The sequence below is a fragment of the Cnephaeus nilssonii genome (assembly GCF_951640355.1).
Source record: "Cnephaeus nilssonii genome assembly, chromosome: 8".
NCBI classification, from domain to species: domain Eukaryota; kingdom Metazoa; phylum Chordata; class Mammalia; order Chiroptera; family Vespertilionidae; genus Cnephaeus; species Cnephaeus nilssonii.
The window spans coordinates 25,913,781-25,932,456 of NC_137079.1; the positions used below are offsets into that span (position 1 = coordinate 25,913,781).

The 18,676-nt window shown below is 40.2% G+C and overlaps 1 protein-coding gene across 1 annotated transcript; it reads left to right on the plus strand.

Annotated features, from left to right (window-relative positions):
- Positions 1-13,975: 13,975 nt before the first annotated feature.
- Positions 13,976-14,557, plus strand: MBD3L1 (methyl-CpG binding domain protein 3 like 1; the record flags this gene model as incomplete). The annotated part of the gene is made up of 1 exon (XM_079778558.1): positions 13,976-14,557. One exon carries the CDS (start codon positions 13,976-13,978, stop codon positions 14,555-14,557), a length of 582 nt encoding a protein of 193 aa, XP_079634684.1.
- Between the last annotated feature and the right edge of the window lie 4,119 nt (positions 14,558-18,676).

The window sequence follows — 18,676 nt, forward strand, 5'->3', positions numbered from 1 at the left end:
CTTTTTTTCCTTTTTAAGGCTGAATAATATATCATGGTATGTATGTACCACATTTTGTGTATCCAGTCATCTGTCGATGGAAATGTATTGCTTCCACCCTTTGCCTAGTGTGAATAGTGCTGCTATAAACATGAGTATACAAATACCTTTTCAAACTGTTTTCAATTCTTTTACATATATGCCCAGAAGTGGAATTGCTAGATCATATGGTATTCTATTTTTAATTCTTTGAGGAACCACCATACTGTTTTTCACAGCAACTATACCATTTTATATTCCCACCAACAATACACATGGGTTCCAGTTTTTCAAATTCCTTGCCTACACTTGTTTTTATTATTTTTTAGAGTAGCCATCCTAATGTGCATACAGTGTTATATCATTGTAGTCTTAATATACATTTCCCTAATGATTAGTGACGTTGAGCATCTCTTCATGTGATTATTGGTTATTCCTATATCTTTGAAGAAATGTCTATTCAGGTCCTTTGCATACTTTTTAATTAGGTTTTTCTTGAGTTTTTCGAGTTCTCTGTATATTCTAGGTATTAATCCCTTATTGGATAAATGATTTGCAAACATTTTCTCCCATTCTGTGGATTGCCTTTTTACTCCATGAATAGTATTTTTTATGTATAAAATATTTTTAAAACTTTTTTAAAATTTTTCATAATGCTTGGTTTGTCAACTTTTCTTTTGTCACCTATATCTTTGGCCAGGGTGGAGGATGGGTAGCTACTACTGTGCTAAGAGCTGAAACTGCCCAAAGTGAGCTGCAATTTACTGTTCAGATCTTCCCTGGAATTTAGAAACCTTCAACAGACTTCAGAGTCCCAAAATAGTTATATCAGACAGATTCTGCCACTGCACTTGCCTAGGTGGAGAGAGAGATTCCTGGTGCTTTCTACGCTACCATCTTCCCATAATCCTCTAAAAATTGGTTTAGTATATCTAATGGAAGTAGTCTCATCTTGTAAAAAAAGAAAAATACTTTTTTTAAAAAAAAATCAGTATTTTTACTTATTTAACAGACTTGATTTCAAATAACTTAGCTGTTTCTAAAAAAATTGAATATTCCTTCCATGACTGAAAAGCAACTATCACAGATATCCAAAGGAATGAACTGTAAATTCTGAAGACAATAATAATAATGAGTAAGGTTTACCAACTATTTATTATGAATCAGACTGTTAGGTAAACTTGTAAATCTTCACAACAACCCTGTGCAAGGAAAAACTAACAGGTTGGAATGAATAAAAAAGATTACTGGATTATCCTCTCAATGGGATGCTTGATCATGCCTTTGAATAGGCTATTTGACACTTCAATAGAGGTAGAAGTTAATTTATATAAAACTGATAATAATGAGAATATTTCCTAACTGTTGCTATGTAAAGGATTCCTGTCCATGGGAATGCAAATGATTTTGTCCTGTAGAGAATAATAAAATCAAATCCTCATTTGAACCACTTTTAGCATTTTCCTCATTAAAGAGCAAGTTAAATAAAATCTTTGGCACGTGTTAATTTTATATCTGCATGAGAGTCAACAGTTCCTACCATATAAATTTTAATCTTCATACATTTATAGCATAGGTAATATTGGCATCCTTGTTTTATAGATGAGAAATAGACTACGGTATTGAAGGTCACATAAACACTAGGTAGAGGAGATGGGATGCAAATCCCAGTGAGGCCAGAGTTCATCTCCTTGACTATCTTGTGGTATTTTGCAAGTAAATACCACAGAAGGAAAGGACCCAAACCTGTTTTGTGTAATGATAGCTTCACTGGAGTAAGGTTGAGTCTTGGAAAAAAACTCCTTAGAGGAAGTACTAGTAACCACTACCATTCACATTACTTTAGAGCAAATGGCATTTTTCTTGCAGTATTTTCTGCTTTAAGCAGATCATGTTCTATATACCACAATGCTTACAAATGCCACCTAACTTAAGACAAAACAACAACAAAAAAAAAAACATTCAAAATAAATTCTGCACACAATTACTTAAGTCTACCTTCCTGTCCAGTGCTATTAGGTTCTGGGAGAAGAACAAAAGTAAAACTACTTCTGCCCCCAAGGAATTTACAATGAATCCTAAGAAGACTCCCTAAGTGTAAATCTAAAAATAGGATATTGTTTGGCTCAAGGGGAAAAAATTGCTTTTTAACAGGACTAAGAAGGTTGAAAGGAAATTATTTCCTTGGGTTCAAACTGTTGTATATAACTGTTTTAAGCCTCTTAAATGGAGTACTCCTTGGGACCCAAAGTTGTTCCACCTCAAATGTAAATTTTTTAAAACTTCGAATTGCTGTTCCTGTTATTTCTGAACCTATCATTTCCTTCAAGTATAATTCTGACCATGCAATTGCCTAAATCTCTAGTGCCTACCCATTGCCTACAGAAAAGGAAGGGGGGAAAGGAGATTAGTATTGAGAATTTGTGCTCTCTGCAAACTACCTTGTTTAATCCTCACAACAACCCTGTGAGTTAACCACTAGTCTCACCACTTATGCCTTTCTCTTTTCCTAAATGGTTTCTCATCTCCTTTTTACACTTAGTTCTCCTATTTTATCTTTACTAGAATCCCACCAAAATCTTTGGGGAATTAAGTAATTTCATATTTGTAACACAAGCAAACTAGATGATTTGGGCATAACTGCAATCCAACTTCCAAGATAGATCATGAAAATAACAATTTAAAATGTCATACGCCTTATTGAACTTCATTTGTTAACAAACAGCATGCGTGCTGCTCACTCAGCTATTTGAATGTTTTGGGCTGCCCTCAATTTCCAGACAAGTCAAACTGTAGATCTCCTTCATTTGTATAATAGACTAGAGGCCTGCTGCACAAAAATTCGTGCACTGGGGGGGGGGGGGCGCTCAGCCCGATTGCGGAGGGTGCAGGCCAGGCTGAGGGACCCCACCAGTGTAGGATCGGGGACAGGGAGGAATGCGGGAAGTTGGCCAGCTGGGAAGGGACTTTGGGAGGGCTCCAGGGTGTGTCCAGCTCATCTTGCTCAGTCCTGATCAGTCAGACCCCAGCAGCAAGCTAATCTACCAGTCAGAGCATCTGCCCTTGGATGGTCAGTGCACATCATAGAGAGCAGTTGAGCATCCTTAACATATCATTAGCATATTACTCTTTGATTGGTTGAATGGCTGACCGGATGACCAGACACTTAGCATATTAGGTTTTTATTATAGAGGGTGGATCATCGACTTTGCCATCTTGTATCTAAAGCTTTCTAATCTCCAATAACACCATGTGTCTACACTGTAGTCAACTCAGTCATGAATAGGCCTCTAACCACAGCATGTCAGCAGCTTAATAAATGAAACAAGAGTGTGTCATCAGTACATTTCTCTTGTTCCCCCAAGTTTTACTTCTGAATCAAATTTGATCCCAGAGAGCAGTATACCTGGACATATATTAGTTCCTTGCTTTTAGTAAAAACAACAGCCATGTGAATAACATCTCTATGTTTCTTCATGAGGATCCATGTAATAAACTTTTCTCAGAATTTAGTGCAATTAAAAGTTTATCTAGTCAAACTTCTATGACTCCTTTTATCAGATGAATCCTATTGCTTCCCCTTTTCAGCTCCTACTAGAGAGCTCAGAGCCAATGACTATGCTCACTTTCTCACCCCAGCTTCTTGTAATATTGACCTGGATCTTTCCTTAAATAGTCTCTGATCTCCTTTTTATATCGACAATTTTTACCATTTTATTTTGTCTTAATTTTAAAAAGCTAACCCAAATTTGGGGAATAATTAGGTAAAGGGTAAATAAGTACATAGTTATAACTTGGACATATATAACCTAGAGTTCCCAGTTTTTAAAACATGTGTGGGAATGAGCCATTTCACAGCATACAAATTCCTAAGTGAGGCACATAGGCAAAAGTGGTGACGAAGGCAAGGGTTATAGTGTCTTATCACCCTAGCACTTAAAAAAAGAGTGAATAGTTTAAATTACTACAGATGATAGTATGCGGAGTATTTCTCCATTTAATCTGGTAAATGAACATGGAGGGTCAGACGTGGTGTGTGCTGCGCATTCAGAGGAAGAAAGCCCCTGACTTGAAGCAGTGTATTGTCTAGTGAGGGAGACCCACAAGAACACAAGTCACAGAATAATATGCTTTTAATAAAAGCAGGAATGAACATGGGTATTGTGAAAGAACCTAGGAAGGACTCCAAAGACAAATCACAAAAACTTTCCATTAGGGGTGGTGCCTGAGCTGAGACTTAAAACACTAGAGGAGTTAGCCAGTCCAAGGAGGGAAGAGGGGATGACTGTTCGGGGTAGACATACCATGTGTAAAGGTGCAGAAGCTATAGGGCACATACAGCATTCTGGATACTCAAAGGAGTTGGGCCTGGCAAGAGCATAGGATGAGAGTTGGGGTGTGAGAAGAGAGCCACTTCCTGTCTTTAAGGAATCTTTTATATGTCTTTATTTTTTAATATGTTTTTATTGATTTGAGAGAGAAGAAGGGTGAAAGAGACAGAGAAACTGATGACAGAGAAACATCGATAGGCTGCCTCCTGCACACCCCCTACTGGGAATGGAGCCCACAACTTGGGCATGTGCCCTGACCAGGAATCTAACCGGTGACCTCTCTTGGTGCATGGGATGACACTCAGCCAACTGAGCCCCATGGGCTGGGCTCTTTCTGTATTTTTACTGTTGACACTATTACAGATGTCCCCATTTCCCCCTTTTATAAGTCTTATAGGAGACTTATGAGACTTATACAATATAGAAGTCTTAACAGGAGTTTGGTTTACTAAAGAATTTGTATTTTACACTAAAATATTTGGGAGCCTCAGAATGACTTTAAGCTAAGACCTAATATGATCAGATTTACATTTTAGAAATCTGATTTGCATCTAGAAAAATTTCTCTGGTGACTGGAGAATGGAGGCCATACTGGAGGGTTAGAAACCCATGGCTGTGCTGGCAATCCAAGTGAGAAGATATAAGGCCTTGTGTTCATAAAGGTGGAGATAACTCGAATGCAGGCACCTCTGCTTCCTGTAATGGTGGACTAGGCAAGTGGGTCAATTCTCATACTGGAGATAATTTAAAAATAGGATGAAATATAAAAAGCATTTAAAAATATATACTTTATTGACTTTTTACAGAGAGGAAGGGAGAGGGATAGAGAGTTAGAAACATCGATGAGAAAGAAACATCGATCAGCTGCCTCCTGCACACTCCCTGCTGGGTATGTGCCCGCAACCAAGGTACATGCCCTTGACCGGAATCGAACCTGGGACCCTTGAGTCCACAGGCCGACGCTCTATCCACTGAGCCAAACTGGTTAGGGCAAAAGTATTTTCCTAAAGACATAAAAGAACTAATGAGCAAGTGAGGAACTGCTGCACCAAGATCTAGGAGAAGACAGACCAAGAGGTGATGAGTCCAGAATTCGCCCAGGCCAAGTGGTAGCCAAGAGACTGAGCAACATTTCCAACGGCCAGATACATTTTGATCCCAAATCGGGGGTTCACAGCCTGTTCAACTCAAGGGGTCTGAGAACCTGGTTAAGGAAAAAATTACATCTTCCTTTTCACTAGCCTCTACATCAGTGGTTCTCAACCTTCCTAATGCTGCGACCCTTTAATACAATTCCTCATGTTGTGGTGACCCCCAACCATAAAATTATTTTCGTTGCTACTTCATAACTGTAATTTTGCTACTGTTATGAATCGTAATGTAAATATCTGTGTTTTCCGATGGTCTTAGGCGACCCTGCTAGCGGTTCTCAACCTGTGGGTCGCGACCTACAAGTTGAGAACCGCTGCTGTAGAGCCTAAGACCATCAGAAAACACATATATTTACATTACGATTCAAAATCTCACCATTCTAAAATAACCACCAATAAAATGTTGTGTACGCTTCCTTTTTGATGCTAAAGTTAAATGATATTTTGCTACTGTTAATGAATCGTAATGTAAATATCTGTGTTTTCTGATGGTCTTAGGCGACCCTGCTAGCGGTTCTCAAACTGTGGGTCATGACCCACAGTTTGAGAACTGCTGCTGTAGAGCCTAAGACCATCAGAAAACACAGATATTTACATTACAATTCATTAACAGTAGCAAACTTACAGTTATGAAGTAGCAACAAAAATAATTTTATGGTTGGGGGTCACCATAACATGAGGAACTGTATTAAAGGGTCACGGCATTAGGAAGGTTGAGAACCACTGCTCTAAATGAAGCTTAGACTTTCCTTTTGTTATGAATCTAAGCTACAAGCCATAGCAATATTAAGCAGTACTACTTGTGACTTTCTTTTACCAACAGAAATGAGATATTTTGGTACCACATTTACAGTTGTTGAAATTTTTGCTACTACAAACACTGCTGCATTGAATAGCCTTGTGTCTGTGTCATTTAATTTGTGTATAGGGATATCTGTAAGATAAGTAGGATTGTAGTGGTACCTTCTCTGTTGTGCATGCTAATCCTCTGTTGGTTATGTACTTTGCAGATACATTCTGCTAGTCTGTGCTGTGCTTGTTGGCTTTTCTTATTATGTCCTTTATCATGAGAAGTAGTCAATTTAATACATACTCAATTTTCTTTATGGTTTGTGCTTCTTATGTGTTACTTGAGGAACCTTTCCTCATCCCAACAACATCAATATATTTTCCAATATTTTCTTTGAAAACTTTAAAGTTTTGTTTTTCACCTAAAATTAATTTGGGGATATGGTATATTGTAGGAATATAAACTTTTTCCAATATGGGTGGCCACTTGTCCCAGTATCATTTATTGAATAGTCCATTCTTTCCCTCATTAGTCTATTAATTTTTTCTTATTCTAAAACCACACTGTTTTCATTACAATATCTTTTAGTTTTAACTTGTTTTAAATTGCACAAATATATATCATTGTAAATAGTTTGGAAAGAAAAGCTGAGGGAAAAAATAAAAATCTCACCATTCTAAAATAACCACCAATAAAATGTTGTTGTGTACGCTTCCTTTTTGATGCTACAGTTAAATGATTGAGCAAAATGATAAAATGTATGGAAAACAGGCCTAATGAGGAAAGGAAGGAATTCTTTAGCTTAAATAGGGGAGCACAGGAAAAATAAAATATGTTCTTAAGAATAAAGGATTTTTAGAATAATGCTAAACAGTAGTTCCTTTTTTAAAAAGACCTAGCAAGAATAAAATTATGACAAAAGAAATGTACTCTGAACATGAGGCAAGCCTCTGGACTACCTAGAAGCCAAAATAATGAATGAGGTGGTTGTTATGGACTAAATGTTTGTATCCCCAACCCCAAACGTGATGGTATTTGGAGGCAAGGTGTTTGGAGATGAGGCCATGAGGGTGAGACCTCAATAATGGGATTAGTGCCCGTATATGAAGAGGAATTGACCAAAGCCATCTCATCTTTCCACCATGTGAGGATACAGCAAGAAGGCGGCCATCTGCAAGCCAGGAAGAGAGCTCTCACCAGAACTTATCTGTGCTGGCACCAGGATCTCGCACATCCAGCCTTCAGAACTGTGAAAAACAAATGTGTTTTTCAAGTCTCCCAATCTATGGTATTTTGTTATAGTGGCTTAACTAAGACAGCAATCGAGATCCATGGAATTTCCATCACTGGGAGACCCTGGGAAAGGTGTAGCTCCGCCCTCTGTCAGATGGGAAGCTGAGCATCCCGTACCGCTTGTCATTCACAGTCAACCAAGATGCCTTAGACTTCAGTGACCTTTGAGATGAAACTGCTTAATTTTAGTGAATTAGCTCTAACAGCCAGGGGTCTGGACATGATGATCCATCAGTCCATGTGGTAATTAGAGGCATACTAGATCTGATGACCCAGTTTGATCCTGGTTTTTAAGAGACAAATTAGTCTTGTGGGATAAAAAATTCAGAAAGGAATGGTTAGGAAATTATTTAATTGAAAGGAAGAAGGAAGGAATTAAAACAAGTATTATTTTTAATGAATGTTAAAAGACCAAAATTTTTCTAATATTATGATTAGACGGAGGAAAGCAATGGAAAAGAAACTGGGAGTCTCATAAAAATCAAGCTGCTTTTCTAAAGCAGAAATTGGCACACTCAGGAACATGAAGGGAGAACAAAAGAGAAAAGTGACAAGTGACGAAGAAGGCCAAACCTAGAACTTTTTATGAAGAGGAAAGAGACCTATATTGTATCATGAAGAAAATGTGTTTTTTTGTTTTGTTTTGTTTTTGTCATCCAGAAAACAAAACCCTGGAATGGTTTATCAAAGAAGATTGTGGCAGCTAGGGTGTTAGAAATGCCAAAAAAAGTAACAGATGCTTTTATGTCCTGAAAAGGTTTAAACACTTGCTTGTCTAACACATGTAAAGGGCAGGACCAGAAAATCTCTTGCATTTTCTTCCAAATTTCAATCTGCCTGCAGCCCAGCAGTCTTTTGCAGGTTGACAAGAAGTCCCACATGTGTCTCTTTCAGAAAATTAACACCAGTTCCTTACATTTTCAATGTGCTTTCCCCCCCCCCCCCAAATGTTTTGACAAGGGGCAGGGTACAATGAAATGATCCCAGGATTTAGAGTCAGAAAACTAGGCTCGAGTCCTGAATCTGCATTTTTATTAACTCAGGAACCTTGGAGAAATTACTTTCTTCTCTGTAACATAGGGATAATAACAATAATACCAACATAACAGGGTTGTTGCCAGGGCAAAGTGAGATGAGGTCTGAAAGGATTTGGAGAATTCGAAAATATTTTGCATTATAAATCGTTAAATCATTATTGTCTTCGTCTGCTATACATTGATGTAGAGTGGTACCACTTTCCCATTGGCAGGTGTATCAGAGCTTTCCCATGATCACCAGGAAGAGATTTGGCCAAGACTGGAACTTACCACTTCTAACTCAGAAAATCGGTTCTCTTTCCCTGACCCCACACGGCTTGTCAAGCAGAACTATGTTCTGGCCTTGCACCCTTCAGATGGCACTGACACACGCAATCCCTGCCCAACTGCCCAGCTTCCAACTGTGTTAAGTGGTAAGGCTGCTTAGTTTGGGGGAGATCTTTTCCAGTTCTCACTTTGGTTGAGTATGTTCTTACTCAAGGTCTCTTTGTGGGTGAAAAGCTTCTAGAATCTGAGACATTTGCATACGCGTGCATGCCCCTGTGTGTTTAACAGACTTGGCAGGTTTAAGTGTGCGGGACAAATGCGCACAATCCTGATAAAAGGTCAAAATAATTGACTGAAGAAATCACCCTTTCAGTCTACATTCGCTTTGATGGTGGTGCCAGGGTCACGTGGAGCTAGATGCTTGGCCTTAGCCAATGCAAATAGAGAAAAACAAACTTTTACACAATGTAGGTCAATTGAAAACCTAAAACTAATTGAAAGCCTCACGAACAAGAGAAATCTAGAAAAATTCTGTTCCCCCCCAAATAATTTCACACGTAAAATAACAGAAAATTAGATAATAGAGAAATAAACACAACTATAACAGACTGATCTCAACAAAGCAAAATAGGGGTATTGCTAGAATTATCAATATAGAATTCAAGGCAAAAAGATTAACTAAGATAAAGAGGTTTACCATCTATTGATATAAGATAAAATAACCAAGAAAATATAATACTAATCAGCCTTCACATACCAAATAAAACAGTGTTACACTAATATAAAGCATCAACTGTTAGAGAATATATGAATTTGAGAATGACAATCATCATAGGAGACTTGAATACTTCAAGTGGAGAAAACACTTACTTTTTAAAGAAAATTTGTTTAAATACTAGCCAACAAAGAAAATCTCCTTTCTGTCTGTTGGCTGACTACTCCCACATGTGCTTTATCTACATACTAGAGGCCTGGTACACGAATTTGTGCATGGGTGGGGTCTGGTGGGCCCGCCCAAATGGGGGCCAATCAGGCCAGGCCCGAGGGGGAGGGGGAAGGGGCTGTGGGAGGTCGGCCAGCCCCGTCCCAGGGTGGGGGGCTGATCAGGGGTGGGGCTGGCTGGGGGGAGGGGCCACAGGCAGTTAGCCAGCTGGCCCTGCCCTCGATCAGGCTGGTTGGCCAGCTGCAGTGAGCATCATAGCGACCAGTCGTTCTGGTCGTTCTGGTGTTCCGGTCGCTGGCTTTATAGATATAGTTTATAAATAAAATGTAAACCATTTTCCGACACTATAAACTCTAAAGGGCGGGTACTAGAGCCTGAATGTATGTTGAAAGCACTCCATAACATAAGGTGAATAAATCACTGAACAACATTGTTGAATGCATTATCAGTATCACATATGTCATGCTACAGGCATCACCAAGCACAATCACACCCAAAAGTACCTGATCTGTCCTGCACCTTCCTCCTCAATGCTACCGAGGGACCCCTGGGGCTTTGTAGACCCTGATAGCTACACACACTAAAGGTTCTCTTCTCTCTGTCAGCAAACCCCAGTTTTTGTGCTAATTTCTGCAATTCACTAGGTCTGCACCCTGATCTTTCCTTTAGCCCTGGGAGAAGTGTCACCCCCAGAAATGGGCACCACAGAAAATGTTTTCCTGGCCTGTGGCAGGTAGAAGAGTGTCAAGACAAAGTGGGATTTGGGAAACCCCTCCAGGTGTTGTCAGAGGAGTGGAGCCAGGGGATTTGTCAGTAAGGACTTGCCTGTCTGGTGGGCTTTGGTAGTTAAACAGTAGGCGGGCTGGCAGTTTCGGAGTTCCCAGCGTAGAGCAATCAATATAATAGTACTCTAATCAGAACCAGCTTACTGAGGCCCAACTTAACCCAGTGTCATCTGTCCCCTGACTGGCTCACTAATCCAGTAGTGATTTAGTAATAGTGATAGTCATAGTCTATCACCTCCTTCTCATTTATTGGCTAGAGTAATTATTCTTTACATATCTTGGATATTTACACATAGTAAAGGTAAAGGGAATTTTAAAACAACCCTCCCTGAAAAAGTTTTCCAAACATATTGAATGTTTAATAGAAGCCGAAGAGAGGGGAATTGATAAAAATCTTGACTCTTAGTCTCTGGTTTTGGCTCTTCCTAACTGACTTCTGACTTCTCACTTGAGATTAGTCCAGTTAGGACTACGTAGAAATGCAACCTCATGGCATTTGAGTGGTGATGGCACTCTTGGGACAACACTGGTTTGGTTTTGTTAGTGTACGTGTGTGTGTGTGTGTGTGTGTGTGTGTGTGTGTGTGTGTGTGTGTGTGAGAGAGAGAGAGAGAGAGAGAGAGAGAGAGAGAGAGAGAGAGAGAGAGAGAGAGTGTATGTTTGCATCTTGCAGTGGGGTCCAGGGTATACTTCTTACCTTGGGAAAATTTTCCCTGACCACTTTCTGTGGGCTTTATTTTCCCTCATGGCTTGACCAGCTCTGTCCAATAGTAGGATTAAGCAATCTACATATTATGAAATATAATTTTTAGTAGCCGCATTAAATAAAGTCAAAACAGGTGAAAGTAATTTTAGTTGTATATTTTCACCCAGTAGAGCCAAGCTATTATGATTTCTAAATGTCATCAGTGTAAACATTAAGTTCATTTACATTTTTTGTACTGAGTCCAGAAGTCCAGTTTGTACATTCCATTTATAACAAACTCTCGCTTTAGATTTTATAAGATTCACAGCCATCAAATAATAGTCACATAAATAAGTTATCCAAATATACTTAAAAGTTTCCCGCTTAAAGATCATGTCAGATGGACAATGAAAAGTTCCTGTTGGGTCTAGTAACAAAGGAGTCATTGTGACCTTAGCCTAGAATGGTAAGGGCAGGTGGCAGTGCGGCTGGGGCTGATCTGAGGAGGTGGGTGAAGGTGAGGCCACAGAGACACAGGCTGCAGATGACCTTTCTCAATGGTTCACAACTAAGGGGTGGGAGTAGAAAGAGCAGTGGTTGAAGAGAGGTCCAGGGAGATCAGGTGAGAAATTTCCGTGTAGTTAGGAAAGACTTACAGCTATGTAAATGCTGAGGGGAGGATTCAGTTCATAAAGAGAGATTAAAAGTACAGGGGGCGCCCTAGCCTTTTGGCTCAGTGGATAGAGCAACAGCCCTGAGACTGAAGGGTCCCGGGTTGGATTCTGGTCAAGGGCACCTACCTTTGGTTGCAGGCTTGATCCCCAGCCCTGGTCAGGGTGCATGCGGGAGACAACCAGTTGATGTTTCTCTCTCACTGTCTCTTCCCCATCTCTTCCATTCTCTGAAAAAAAAAAAAAAAAAAAAAGGCAATGGAAAAATATCTTCAGGTGAGGATTAGCAACAACAAAAATAAGTACAGGGGAAATATGGAAATGTTGGTGGGAAGAGCTTAATAAGAAGGAAGAAGAGATGAGATCCAGATCACCATTGGAGAATAAAAGAAATTTATTTAAATATTATTAGAGCAAATTGGGAAGCAATGAAAGCTTATCAGAGATATTTGCCGATTTGGCAACTACATAGGTAAAATTTCAATCTAATAGTATTTTACAAGTTTTCTGTGAAATAGCAGACGAATTAAGGGATATCAAATATATATGAAAGAAAAAAGTGGAGAAAATTTGAAACAGGCTTTGGGGAAAATTGAGGAGTAAACATGTCAACACATAAAAAGAAAGTAAAATTTTCAGGCATTATGGGTGTTTCACAATAGATGTAGGTGATTTTGTATTTACAGTGGTATCCAAATATCGTGCAATTATCTTAAGACCAGCAGTAGCTATAGCACAGTAGCTATAGCATGGCAGATAATCAGATCTTTAAATTTGAAGTTTTATACAAGTTAGACATGATGAGTGGTAAAGAATTTTGGATTATTCCAGGGAATTATTGAGATCATAGTCCATGGAATTCAGGATTAATAGGAATGTGTGTGTGTGTTATGTGCCATTGAGTCAGCTCCGACTCCCAGCAACCCTATGAATGAGTTATGTCCAACAGCCCTGTTCTGTCCTCAAAGCCCTGTCCAGCTCCTGTAGATTCATGCCTATGGCTTCTGTTATGGAGTCAATCCATCTCCTATTTATTATTCCTCTTTCCCTGCTGCCTTCTGTTTTTCCCAGGATTATTGTCTTTTCCAAAGAACCATGCCTTCTAATTGACATGAAGTGGGGAAATTAAGGTAAGAATCTGGTGATCTGGCATAACTTGCAATCTTGAAGAATGGGTATCTATTGTATGAGTGTTTAAAAATATTAGAAATCAGACATTTGTAGTGGATGAATATGTTTTCTGAATTATTTATTTTTGAACATGACCAAACTTCTGGGATATGGGAGTGGGTCACTAAAAGTGGGTTGCTTGGTGATATCACTAATGATTTTAACTCATTTTAGCTCTGAAATCCAAGTGGTCAATGGGTTAACCCAGTGGTTGGCAAACTGCGGCTCTGTTGACTAATGAGTTTGCCGACCACTGCGTAAGACATTACCCTTACCCAGAAGTTTTGTCTTCAGGTTAAAGACATTAGTACACCATTAAAATGTTTTTTAAGTGTTTTTCCCTAGCAGTGGTCAGCAAACTCATTAGTCAACAGAGCGGCAAACCACGGCTCATGAGCCACATGTGGCTCGCGAGCCGCAGTTTGCTGACCACTGGGTTAACCAAATGAATACTCACATAATACAAAAGAAATGGTAGGAATTTGGACTTAGAAAAAGATTGGGTACTGTGTATCATGAGAGAGTACCAAAACTAAATCAGGTGTAGTGAGAGTGACAATGACAAAAAGAGAATAAAATCATATTCTTAAAGGAGAGGGTCTTATAAGGTGTTGGAGGATAAATGATCTGGACTAGCTTCTGGGTTTTGACCTTGAGCTTTCTGTTTTTGACAAATCTGCTTGATGATTTCCCAGGATGCAGGTCAGATCTATCCCCAAAGGGAGGGTGGAAGTACAAGACAGCTGAAGTAATTGTCCTAAGAAGGCAAGCTTCATTTATCATGTAGATCCAATTTCACGATTTATTTTTATAGAGTAAATGGAAAAGAGATACGATGGTCAAGACTTCACAGAGGAAGTGTCATGATTGGGTAAACCAATCCAAACCAAAGCCTGATTTAAGCATCTCCATCCCACTGAGGATGTCCAGTAACATTTTCAAGAGTCCAGTTACGAGAATCACATCCCACCCAGGCAATGAGGTCAGATATCATCAGTGGGAGGAAACCTTGGACAAGCCCCAACAAGTGTGCTGGCAGAAGAGACTTCAAGGACTCCAAGCCTGCAGCAGCACAGGACAACTCTTAAGTCCTTTTGATCTTACCAAAGCCCTGCAAACACTTGTGCCTAGTTGCACAGGTGAGTCCCTGCCTGGTGTTCTCACAGGTGGTCCTCACGGCAGCTCCATGTCCAACCCTGCCGGGACCGCCCATGTGGCAGAGATGATTCCAGGAGCTGGTCTGGGTATCCCACAGCTCCCCTGCAAACAATTTCTGGTAACGGAGAAAGATATCAAGAAACAGGAAAGGAAAATGAAGATGGCAAGAGAGAGACTGGCGAGAGCGTTGATTGCAGACAGACTCGCTAGTGAGACAGAGAAAGTGAGGGACCAAGAAGAACATCCTGAAAAACACTAGGGGGAAAAAGAGAAGACGGTGCAGATGAAATGGCGTACAACACGTTATTCATGTCTCTTTGCAGAGTCCCTAATGTTTTCTTGCTTTTAGCTTTTAAAACTTTAAAATACACCAATGCATTTCTTTATTAAACTTCTTCATGTGACATAGAATATATAGACAGTAATCTTTTTGAGGTGAGAGATTTGGTTTCAGGTGAAGAGAGAAAGATCTTTCCTTTCCCTGTTGTACTCTCATTTTCCTTTGCTGTGTGTGTTATTTACTTGTATTTTAAAGTCAACAGAGAGTTATCAAAGTCATGGGATTATTTAGTGTTTTGCCCTCACAGTCACCGAGTAAAACCTACCAGTCAGAATGGATTGTCCTTTTTGTGTAATATTCCAGTAGATTCCAAAATAGTGTTTTAGTAAAGAGCTTTTATATTTATGTTCTAAAATAAGATATCTACTCCTAGGTCTGTATTTTTTCTGTCCTTTGTTGCACAGTAATTTAGAGTTGCATATAATGAAATACCAGACTTTCCTTCATTTTTTAGATTTATATGTGTTTCAATTGAGTTCATGAAGATTGACATGCCATTTGGGAGATGACAATATCAAGAGACACTGTTTTCAGCATCATTGATCTAACAATGAGCTACTGCTTGTTGGGATTTATTTGTCTACTTACCTGATCAAGCATGTTGTATTATCAGATCCTCTTTATCATTACTAAATTTGTGTGACATATTTATCACTTTCTGAGAGTAATGCATTAAACAATAATAGAGTATCTATAGTATTCATATCTTCCCTAAAAATGAATTATTTTTAAATTGAATCTTCTCTATTCTCCCATGTAGTAATCATCTGAAATTTTAGTTAGAATGTGTTTTAATGTCTTTCATTAAAAGTAATACTAATTTAGCTACACTAATTTTCTTCTTTTCCTCATTACTTTCTTCTTTTCCTCATTATTTCTGTTATATTTTTCTAGGTTTACATTTCTTCTTCCTGATGTACATTCTTTACTAGTTCTTTTACTGAAGGCCTGTGGGAGGTTACTTTGAGACTGTCTGTATGCCTAAAAAGGTCTTTATCTCTCTCTTTGACAGATAGTTTGGCTGGGTTTTTAAATTAGGTTCTTAAATTTTTTCCTCCCTTGTTAAGTTTAGTATTTCTGATATTATCATTATTTAATATTATCATTGTTATAATCTTTAGAGAAAGCATTCCGGAGAATGACTGAGGATGTGAAGTTCACATCAAAAATGTGTGAATGGGTAACATTAGTGTAAGTTTAATTTTTAGCCCTTGGGTATCTTCAGCTGTGGTCGTCTGTGTAGACATCATGCAGTCTATTCAAACATACCCATAGCAGGACAGCACAGCCTGCCTCATGCCTGCGATGCTTTGGGCTGCTTGTTGGGCAGCCTCTGCTAGAACTGTCTAATTGGATTCAATGCAGAGGAAAGTGAGGGTGGGGGTGACGAAAGACTTAATTGTTTTTCCCAGAGGTTTCCCCCCCCCCCTGAGTTTTATTCATCTTTACATCAAAGCAGGCACTGTCTTTATAGCCTTGGTGTTACTTGGACTCAGGCTTCCTTCTGATACTCTGCAATGGAGGTTAGGAAGACAATGTCTGGAATTCAGGAAATTCTTTAGCATGTTTCTTAATATCACCATGCCCTGTGATTAATGTCAGTGGAAAACTACAAATAAAACAATCCAGGCAGTATGACTAATGACCCAGACCCTTCAGAGTCCCCAACCAGGCAAAAAAACACAAACTGCTGAGGTGCTTGATAAGAACAAAGGGAATAGGAAATAGGAAATGGAAGATGGTAGCTATAAATACCAGCTATGAAAAGGTGAACAGCTGCAAAAACATGTATTTGATGATTATGAATATTCTCTATTCTGTTATGAATAAGTTTGAGTACATCATATATATTATACCATATAATGTGTAATATATAATATATGATATATAATATGTAATATATAATATATGGTATATAATAAGTAATATGTCATATATAATGTGTATAATATATAATTACAAAATATATAATATATGTATATAATGTAAAAAGTAGAATTTGCGATAGACTCTTGCTGCAAATGTGATCCCTTCTTGTTGACTATCAGTGCATTTTGGGCCATTGGAAACCCAAAGACACAATAAATTATCCCTTCCGGCCATATGGTGGGCACAAGACTTATTAAATACTAGAGGCCCGGTGCACGAAATTCATACATGGGGGGGAGGAAGGAGGTGAATGTCCCTCAGCCCAGCCTGCACCCTCTCCAATCTGGGACCCCTCGAGGGATGTCTGACTGCCCGTTTAAGCCCGATCTCAATGAGCAGTCAGACATCCCTCTCACAATCCAGGACTGCTGGCTTCCAACCGTTCGCCTGCCTGCCTGCCTGATTGCCCTTAACCACTTCTGCCTGCTGGCCCAATCACCCCTAACTGCCCTCCCTTGCAGGGCTGGTCCCCCCCAACTGCCCTCCCCTGCAGGCCTTATCCCTCCCAACTGCCCTCCCCTCAGGCCTGGTGCCCTACAACTGCCCTTCCCTGCTGGCCTGATTGCCCACAACTGCCCTCCCCTGCTGGTCATCTTGTGGAAGCCATCTTGTGTCCACATGGGGGGTGGCCATCTTGTGTGTTGGAGTGATAGTCAATTTGCATATTACCTCTTTATTATATAGGAGGATTCCTACATGTAGGGTTGGGTCTCAGGAGCCTCGTAGCCCTGCAGGAGAAACCCTTTGGACGCCCATGCCTTCTTCTCGGCCCTGGCCTAGCCCTGGGAACGGGCACTTCTCTTTCTCTTTGGAGGCAAAGTACAGCCTTATCTGTCTTTACTTTAGATAATCACTTTCCTGGGTAGCTGTGCCCTATCACGAAAGGCCTGGGCTGCCAGGAACCAGGGTTTATCCTCAGCTCTGGCTGTCCTGAAAAGGCCTTCCTGGCAGAGTCCACCTGATGAGTGTCTGGGTGACATTTGCAGCGGTCAGAAAAGAGGGAGGTCACTCCGAAGTGCCAAGCAATTCATCTGGCCCTTGCTCTTATAGGATATTTCCAAGAGATAATGTTCCAAATACAGGTGGTAAACCTTTAGTTCCTGATCACGGGGTGGGTATTGGGGGTAAATGCAGAGCAGTGTCTGTTTTTCACCCAGATTGAAAACATTCAGTATGCTAATTAATACTAATACTTCTCACCACACCCTCCGTGACATACACTCAGCACAAGACTGTGGAAGAGATACAGCCATCCCAGGGGCTGCAAGCTCTAGGGGCTCAGGTTCAGCTTCCCTTTTAGGTTTCATTGGTAACAACACAATTGAGCACATAAGCTGGTGATTGTTTGAGACCGTGAGCCTCAGAACCACAAGGGCCCAGAAATTACCTTGGGCAGCAAGGGAGATTGTGGGGTCGTTCATTGGCCAGGATTATGGTCTCACCCTGGCAACCCAGAGCTCACCTGCGATCCGTCAGGCCCAGCCAGGCAGGAGCAGCCACAATGTACTTGATAGAGAGGCTGGCAGCCTCCTAGGACATTTCTGCCTTAAAGACAATTGTATGAGGAGTTGCAGGACGGGTGGACGTTCTAGATGATAGGGAGCATTGTTTATGGAACAAGGCCCAGCTGTAGCCTTAAAAGTTGTATCACAAATCTTTCCCCCTAATAAGAAGCAAGCAAGAAAGGAATCTCCAGATCCTGTACAAGGATCCCGGGAGGATTCAAATGCAGGTAAAGGATAATCACTGAGGCCCTGGAGGGGCCTGAGGATGGAAAGTGCTGCCTGCCCTTAGTCCATCTGCAATTGATCTTCCTCCGGCCTCATCCTCTCCACATGCACGTTTCAATCTTTTTATGTTGTTTTCCCTACTTGGTGCTGATGCACTTCCAGAGGTTGACCTAACAGACCACAAGTTCCGAATCTTTGGTCAAAAGAAACCTCAACAAGAGAAGAAGAAAATGTCCCCTCTGCCTCCGGAGCTGTACAAAGGCAGCCACTGTCCTGGGACAGGAAGTGGTCCTGGCAATTGTTATTTTGAAAGCCACCTGCATACCCAGAGGTGGGGTGATGCCTGTGAAAGCACCCTCCGCCCCCAAATCCCCGGGAG